At 40.0% G+C, this 8880-nt stretch overlaps 1 protein-coding gene across 14 annotated transcripts in view; it reads left to right on the forward strand.

Annotated features, from left to right (window-relative positions):
- Positions 1 to 8515, forward strand: part of SLC8A1 (solute carrier family 8 member A1) — a 401197-nt gene extending 392682 nt beyond the window's left edge. For all 14 annotated transcript variants that reach the window (XM_024927577.4, XM_063594617.1, XM_024927576.4 and 11 more), the window contains one exon: positions 5033 to 8515. In XM_024927577.4, the coding sequence (XP_024783345.1) occupies positions 5033 to 5409 (377 nt within the window). In that variant the 3' untranslated portion in view covers positions 5410 to 8515. The remainder of the gene's footprint in view (positions 1 to 5032) is intronic.
- Positions 8516 to 8880: the final 365 nt, after the last annotated feature.

Consider the following 8880-nt stretch of genomic DNA (forward strand, 5'->3'; position numbering starts at 1 on the left):
CCCCAAACCTACATTTTTTAAGCAAAGCTCTCCAGGCACTTCTAACTTTATTAACACTAGACACAGCCTTTGAAACATGGTCATCTGTCTGCCACCTTGGCTTCACTCGTATCAATGAATGGCCAGTCAGAGTGATTTGAAGTTGATAATTTTGCCAACATTTCTTACCTAATTTTAAAAGGTAAATGACTGTGCCATGTAGTTTAATTCCATAAATATTGTCACAGTTTGATCAAAGGTAGTATCTTCAGGTCTTGAGATCTTCCTAGGATTTTCAAATATTTAAGTCATTTCTTCTTCACAATGATAAAATAGTTATAATCATCAGTTAATTATTGTGAAGAGTGGTTATGTACAAACTCCTATCAAAAAACCAGCAAAATCATACATTGCATATAAATTTAGTATTTTAATGTATTCTGTGCACCACCCAAACAGTAAAGTTAGAAAGAGTCTTAGAGATACTCTAATTAAATGAGGAAACTGCAATCTAAAAAAGTGAAGTGACTTGCCGAGAGCATACAGACAGTTGGAAGAGCCGAGAGTCTCTTTGATGAGGCTTCTTCCACTACTACACCATGAAGATCTGTACACCTTGGCTGCCTCTTTCATTGTCAGTGAACGAATACGTCAACGTCTCGTTGCTGGGAGAAGCAAGCAGACCTTCATAACCAGGATGGACTCCAATTAAAACCACTGCCAGTGTCAGTTCCTGGGCATGAAGCACTGGAGAGCTGAACAGCTGGTCCCCAAAGAACACTAAGAGCCAAGAATAAGATGAGCCATCTGGGGCGAAACCCTTGCTCCAGATAATACATTATCCCTGCGTCCATCCTGCAAGACTGTGAGAATGACCTTTTTTTACAAAAGAGATGTTTAAGGCTTAGCCTATAAGTAGCAATAAAGTTTGAGAAATTTAGGTAAAGAATAATTGCTGAAGGAAAGGGAGAGTATTGGCCTATTTTTGCATGTTGACCAGATGACTTGGGCAAGGTAACATACCATGAACTTGAGGCAGGTCTGCAAAGAACAATTACGTCCTGACTTTGTGATGTGTAGTTTAATTCCAGCCATGCTGTCTCCTCAACAGTCTTCCTTCTTATTGATTTATAGTCATATGTATCAAGGAGACAGGACTAAAAGTCTAAAACTGTATGACTGATCTAAAATTAATTAGAATTCAAGGTAGGAGTTAATAGCAAAAACTATTAAAAACCTAGCCAGGGACATAGATGAAGGAAAAAATGCATGTTATTATCAACATATTTTGTGTCAGTCGCATTGGAAATCTGATCCATATATAAAAGTTTTTATCTAATGGGCCAACCTCTGAATATTATTATATCCCCTTCAAGCCCAAGGCAGTAGTTATTTCTTGGATTGTATTTTAGGATATGGCATTTGCCTGGTTTAACCATAGGCAGGTTACAGGCTTAGTGTTCAAAGTACGGCTTGGCAGCACCTAACATATGGTATGTGATGTATTGCCCTATGTGCTGAGCAGCAAAGCGGCAATAAAAGGTAATTTGGGGAGAATCCATCGCACTTCATTTGGAAAACAGAGTTCTCTCTGTTGGAGCTAAGGTTAGTGGTTTGGATTTGCATGTGTTCCTGCAATTTTTTTTTTAAAATTGCTTTTGAATTGAAAATAAAAACAGACAAAAGGCCTGATGTCTAACCCAAGTAAATAAAACCCATGAGACACAAAGTAGCCAAAAACATGTTTTACTTATGTGACAAGCTAGTCACTTTGGCTATTAACTTTTAGCAAATTCAAAGAAAGACATTTGAAAATAGGAACCTATTATTATTACAAGTAAGAATCCTTACGCAACATTCACATTAATAGGCTACTGATACATGGCTTGAGGGAGAGGAAATCACTGCATATCCAGGTGTGCCCTCCATGTCAGCCCAAAGGACTAGTTTGGGTGCTTTGAGTCCCCAGACCCAGGAGTCTTTGATTTTAAACTTCCTTTCCTTCTGGTGCAGCAGCAAAGGTGCCATCTAGAAAGCCCAGAGTTTCTGAGTACCCATGGGATACCCAGGAAGTCCAGTGTGCAATGTACCAGGTGCCAGGGGAGGTAAGCAGGTGTGTGCTATGGAACAGCACCAGGTCACCTGTCCCTGTAGCATACAGAGGGAATTACCACCCCCGCAACTGCCCCACCTAACGTGGCCATCTGTTCACCACCAGCCAGTGCTACCAGCCATTTCAGCTTAGAATAACATCTCAGGTGTTTCTCAGCTGTAGCTGAGCTGGAAGCTGCTTTCTCCTGCCTCAGACTTTTGTTCCTTTACTTTCCATGTTCCACTGCCTGACCTTAAAAAAAAAAAAAAAAAAAAAAAAAAAACTTCCTTTTTTTTCTTTTTGAGGCTGCTGCTGCCCTGTTTCTATTAACTTTTAATAATGAAGTACAAGAAACCATTAAGATTTGTCTCGCTTTGCTTTTACTCACCAGTCTCTCTGATAGTTGATTGGGCTGCGTGAATGTGTGATCATGAATGCACAAAGCAGCACAAATCCAGGAGTCTGGATTCACAAACTGCCCATACCTTCTTCAATCTTTGTTCTCCTGATACAGTAAAGAGCATTTGGTAAGAACCTGCTTCAAAGTTTCTGAGTGAAAGGAACAGGGCCACCTGAAATGAACTAAGAGGAAAGACAAACTTCAGGCTTCCTGGAAGGGGCAATGTGGTGTGGACTGAGACTGGGCTCTGAAATCAGACTTTGTTTTAAAAATTCACATTTGCTAAGACCCTATCCAAGAGGCATAATATCACAATGTCACAGTTTCTCATATCATGAAAGAGGAGTAATGACATCTAGCCCATAATGCTTGTGAGAGGGGTGAATGAGAATATACACGTTGCCTGTGTAGCATAGTGCCTAGCATGGAATAAGCAGTGTTTGTCTACTTCTTTAATTATGAAATAATAATCAGATCTGCTTTTCATCACAGGCAGAGGGCAGAATTGATGATAGGCCTTCAGAATTGACCAACTCCCTTTCAGGAAGAATGTGATACTGCAGACGCAGTAGCCTTTGAGTAGCCTAAAAAACCTTCTTATCCATTGTAAAGCAGGAGAATCCATGGGCAGATCTAAATTTACATGCTGTACATATCTTCCCCACTGGAAGTTTACTGAGGAAGGATGGTGGCAATAGCATAACAACAGAGGGGAGAGACTAGTCCAGGTATCGTACAACTACATACATGCTCAGAGCATGCCCAGGACCTCAGGAGGACCAGAGCAGATAACACAACACCTTGCAGTCATTTAATGCTTGCTGTTACTGGCTTTGGAAATAAGTTCAATTTGACAGTTATTAATATCTGCTATAAACCTACTGTGCAAGGTAGCTGAAAGGACTTTATTTGATTTTTTTTTTTTTTGAGATGGAGTCTCACTCTGTTGCCCAGGCTGGAGTGCAGTGGCATGATCACGGGTCACTGCAACCTCCACCTCCCGGGTTCAAGCAATTCTCATGCTTCAGCCTCCCAAGTAGCTGGGATTACAGGTGTGTACCACCATGCCTGGCTTTTTTTTTTTTTTTTTTTTTTTGTATTTTTAGTATATGGACAGGGTTTCACCATGTTGGCCAAACTGGTCTCGAACTCCTAACCTCAAGTGATCCGCCCATCTCGGCCTCCCAAAGTACTGGGATTATAGGCATGAGCTACCGTGCCCAGCCAGGACTTTGATGTAAGTAGGCATAATATGGACAAGAAATTTAGTATCTTGCAAGTTCTGTTCACATGCTTAATACAGGAAGCTATTTCAGATCCTACCTCAACTTTTAAACCGATCTAGCCTGCTCAGTTTATATTGTGTTTCCAAAACAACAAAAACAGCCTCTCCTACTACTTTGTGCCAAAAAGCATCAAAAGCATTTTATTTACATGTAATATTTCACCTTACCAACAGCACTCTGAAGTGAGCAGTACCATCCCCATTTAACAGATTAGGAAATTGAGGCCCAGAGGAGTTAAGTAATCTTCCGGAGTCACACAGTCAGCTGCGAAGGCAGGATTTGAAGTCCCCCAGCTCAAATGTGCTCTAAACCCCTGTGTTCTACCCATCAAGAAGTTTAAGTCACTGTTGTTCAACCTTCTGTAGTGGACCAAGATTTTCCTATCATCACAAAAAGATACACTCAGGATTATGAGTAAATAAAGGGCTTTGAAAATGATCATTGGTGCCCACAGCACAGTGAAACGTAGAAAAGCACCATGAGAAAGCATTCGCCTTGAAGACATGAGGCAGGAGCTGTAGCCCTAACATGTTTTTTTCCTAGTTGTGATATTGCATCCACTACTTGTCATCTCTAAGCCTCATTCCCTCACGTCATAAAAGTACCATCACAATCAATGCAGTAATATAGCTGAATCTGCTTTTTTATTCTTAAGGCTCTAAGCAAATGTCAGCTACACTATTACAGTTCAATTGTTTTCAATTCCACTATTGGCTTGTTCTTGAATCTTGAAAAATCTCTCCCGACATCTTAACTTTCTCATCTATAAACTAGAGCTGCTGATACAGTATCTTTTAGTAATATCCTCCAGCAGCTGTTCCCAAACTTTAGTGACCTAGAATCTTTTAGGATACTGTTAAAATAGATTCCTGGGCCGCTGTCATTATGACCAGCACAGCCGCATGGCACCTTGCAATACTCACTCTTTGAAAGGACCCCACTTGATTCTGATGTAGGTGAGCTGTGACTACTTTCTGAAAAAATGCTGCCCTGCAAGCTCAAAATTACAAAGAACTGCAGTATCTGTGGATACAAAACTTGACCAAGATCACTTGCTCAGTCCATTACACAGCCAGCACTGAACGCTTAACTCCCAATATCTAGATCCTGTTCTTTTCACCCCATGAGTCTGACTCAAAGGAACATCAAAGCCATTTCTTGGTCACTGGGTTTATATTAAGGGTTGGGTCCTAGAGTACACAGCTGAAGCTTGCAGCACTCCAAAGACATCTCTAAAAGATTGAGTGTCATTGACTTTCTCTTCTTCCTCTGCAGACACATTTGCCAGCAAAGTGGCAGCCACCCAGGACCAGTATGCAGACGCCTCCATAGGTAACGTCACGGGCAGCAACGCGGTGAACGTCTTCCTGGGAATCGGTGTGGCCTGGTCCATCGCTGCCATCTACCACGCAGCCAACGGGGAACAGTTCAAAGTGTCCCCTGGCACACTAGCTTTCTCTGTCACTCTCTTCACCATTTTTGCTTTCATCAATGTGGGGGTGCTGCTGTATCGGCGGAGGCCAGAAATCGGAGGTGAGCTGGGTGGGCCCCGGACTGCCAAGCTCCTCACATCCTGCCTCTTTGTGCTCCTATGGCTCTTGTACATTTTCTTCTCCTCCCTGGAGGCCTACTGCCACATAAAAGGCTTCTAAAGGAACTATCAGATATAGTAAATTTATATATATACATATATATACATAAAAATTATGTATAACGGACAGAGGAAACTGACATTTGTCATGTTCACTTACCTGCTGATGGAATCCAGCTTCAAGAGCATACTCTGTACTAGGGCCGAAGTAAAAAACCATCACCTCCCATTCCCAGGGGCATCATCATGTTCAACAAGGCATGGAGGCAGGGCCATCTTTGCAGCTCAGTCTAGAAGGGCTGCACTCTCTCCTGGTTCATAAATCCTTAAGGCTTTGATTTGTTTTGTTTTTGGTTTTGTTTTCAGTGGAGCTGGGGAGGTAGTTAATGTTTGGCTTTATTTTTGTTATTTTGTTTTGTTTTGTTTTTTTGGGAGAGTCAGGGTTGTTGCTTTTCTTTGTGGAAAGTGAAACCATCCAAATGTAAATGGGTTTTGGTAAAAATTTAAATCATTAATATTCCCCCTCACCTCCCCCAATCACTTTAAAACTTATTTTGGATTAAGAAAAAATCTGGGCATGGAAGAAGAAAGAAGCATGTCTTCATCGTATTACCAAAGTTCATGCTTATCTCCGGAATGTGAGTGGAGGTGAAGCTGCCTCCAAGAAGAAGCATAAGAGTGGAATGGAGCCAGGAAATCCGATGGTTCTAGAAATAGTCTGATATTTAAACATGTGATACCTGGCAGTCTCGTTTAACAGGTACAAGGAAAACGTGCCTAGATTCCCAGGAACATGTAAAATCCTTTCTTTCTTATCTCTTTAGCTCTGGACTGTGATTGGCAAGGTCCTTCTTCCAGCATTCAGCCCAGCTAAGCCCCCAGGTGCCCCATCCCAACCCTGTTCCTCCTGTCCACCTGCCATCCCCTATGCAAACAGTAAGAATAACCCCATTCAAAAAGCACATCATTGTTTTCCATTTGCATTAACATGTGTCTCAGTCCCATGTTGCCGTTGCTTGGGATTGTCTGTCAGTTTTATTTTCAAAGGCATCCATGGCTTGCACAATCCTGTTCCAGTCATGACTGAACATTTGCTCCTTCTTCATGTGCCGTTCGGAAATGTTGTTGTGATACCTGTTACACAGTGCATGGTGAAAAACAAATAAAACAAAACAAAGAGTATCTGTATATAGTAGAGTATAGTACATACTGTTCTCCCATTTGGCAATGTTGATTGGACATTGAAGACATAAGTGAGTTTTATTTTCACCTGAGTTGTTACTTTTGTGCTGTTATTGAGTTTGATTAATTACTAGGGATAAAAGGAGAAAATGGCTTATTGTTCATGGTTCTGCACATTCATTTCTAAGAAGCAATAACTGTCATGTGGGGAGAAGTTAAAGCTATTGAGAGGATAGCAGGCAAACTACAAAGATCTTCATGGAAAATTAGCCATGTGGAACACATCAGAGGCCTCTAAAAATCACCCATTAATTCAGGAAGGCCAAGGAGAAAGGCCTTATAGAGACGTTGATATGTTGGATGTGCCTAGGCTTTCAGAGCCACCCTTTCCACAACACCCCTCCCTGCAAAGTATTTATTTCACATCTGCACTGTCTGGCACAGATGGTAGATAGTGCTGGTTTGTTCATTTTATTTTTTTACATAAAAGGCTATTTTGAGCCCTGTTTCTTTCACTGTCCAGTCTAGTCCTCTTTGATTATATCAGTAGTTCCTGAGTAAGAAAGAAGCCAGGGTGACCAACGGGCCTTTAAAAGTGTGTCTCCTCTACTTACGCTGAAAGAGAAGGCAATTAAATAAGACTAGTACCTCCCAGGAGGATTGGACTGGGACATTTTTAACCCTTTAAAAAGAATAGCTGTTTCTATGTTAAAATACCAAAGAACATGGATAAACCCAACATTCCAAAGTAGTGAGTCCACTAATGAGAAAAATAATAGAATGACTTTGGTCACCTCTCGGAGACTTCTGTGTCTATAAGGAATCCCAGGCTGGAGACATCCCTAGCCCTCTGTATTGATTCAAAAATACTTAATAAATTAAAGCTGTTGAGACTCATTTTTTCTTCTGTCACTCAGTAACCATGATCCTTCCCTCATTTAATAAACATTTGGTGACTGAATGAGTAATTAAATGCTGGTTACCCACTTAACGTGCCAGGTAGTATGATACTTTCTGGGGACTAAGCCATGAACAAAACAGTCTAGATCCCTGCCCTCAGAAGGGTTACAGTTTATGTGATTACTATTTTCATGAGTAAAAGTGAAGAAAGCCATATGGAAAGATTTTTATCTTGCAAGAAAAAACAATTATGAAACTCTTTTAACATAAACACACTGAAACTGTATCAAAGCAATTGTCCAAATTGTGTTTATACCCAAGAATTTCTTTAACTAAGAGAGCATAAGGCATATGTTTGGAAAACCACCCTCTTTATCTTTGACCAACTTGCAGATAAATATATCTCTCCATTTTAAACCAAGAAGGGCAATCATGTTGGTGATCCAGATCACTGAGAAAGCCCAGTGTATCCCATCTTTTATCTTTGTTGGCAATGGAACTTTTCTATGGCCCACACTTTACAATTCTTTGTCATTCTAACCCATCCTTCCCATCCTTTTTTTTTTTTTTTTTTTGAGAATTGCTAAATGGAAAGCTAGCCTAGAAGCACCAAGTAAATATATTCAAGGAATATAAGTTGTTTAAACATTAGAAAAATTTTTGCACTCATTTTTTAGCTGTATTAGGAATGTCAATAATCCTGTAGCAAATTTTCACAGAGAACTTTAAGAAATTCTTGCATTGGTCGATTTCAATTTGAAAGCTTTTTGGTTTGTTTGCTTTTTAAATTTTCATGTTCTAGGAAACTATGATTCTGGTTGTTCAGGATTGTTATTATTATAGTTGTGTAAAATTATTTTATTTTGCGTGTATTGTGCACAGCTTGGGGGGGCGGGAAATGCACTAATTGTGCTCTTCCTTATAAATGGTACATATTACTGACACAGACAAATAAAGTTTCTAATTGTTTCTGATTTAATCACTAGTGATACAGCATATTCTGTATGAAATGTTTTCTCTTTTCTCATTGTCATCTACTTCATTTTTTGTTTTCATGTTTTGAAGAAATAAAAACCAAAATGGTATTATTGTGCAACTGGTATCATCATCCAAAGAAAAAAACAGACACCAAGTATTCAAACTCTTGCAAACGTCAACCCTTCGGTCATGCAATGTTCTCTTTTTAATGTCCCAGGAGAACACAGTGTCAGAATATTTGTCTGTCCTACAGTACTGAGATATATGTTGGACATTCCTCCATTTCACTGATTTTTTTTACATTGCTTAGTATGACTCTGTCTACATCCTTTCCTGCATCCAGGATCATGAGCCCATAAACAGTTACATGTCAGACAACTTTTTAGCATGCAGAGTATTACATCAAATCAGTCGATCCCAAAAAATTCCAATCCCAAAATTGATGGTAGTACAGTTTCTTCCCAAGGGGATG

This window comes from Pan paniscus, chromosome 12 (genome assembly GCF_029289425.2).
Source record: "Pan paniscus chromosome 12, NHGRI_mPanPan1-v2.0_pri, whole genome shotgun sequence".
In the NCBI taxonomy this organism is placed as follows: Eukaryota; Metazoa; Chordata; class Mammalia; order Primates; family Hominidae; genus Pan; species Pan paniscus.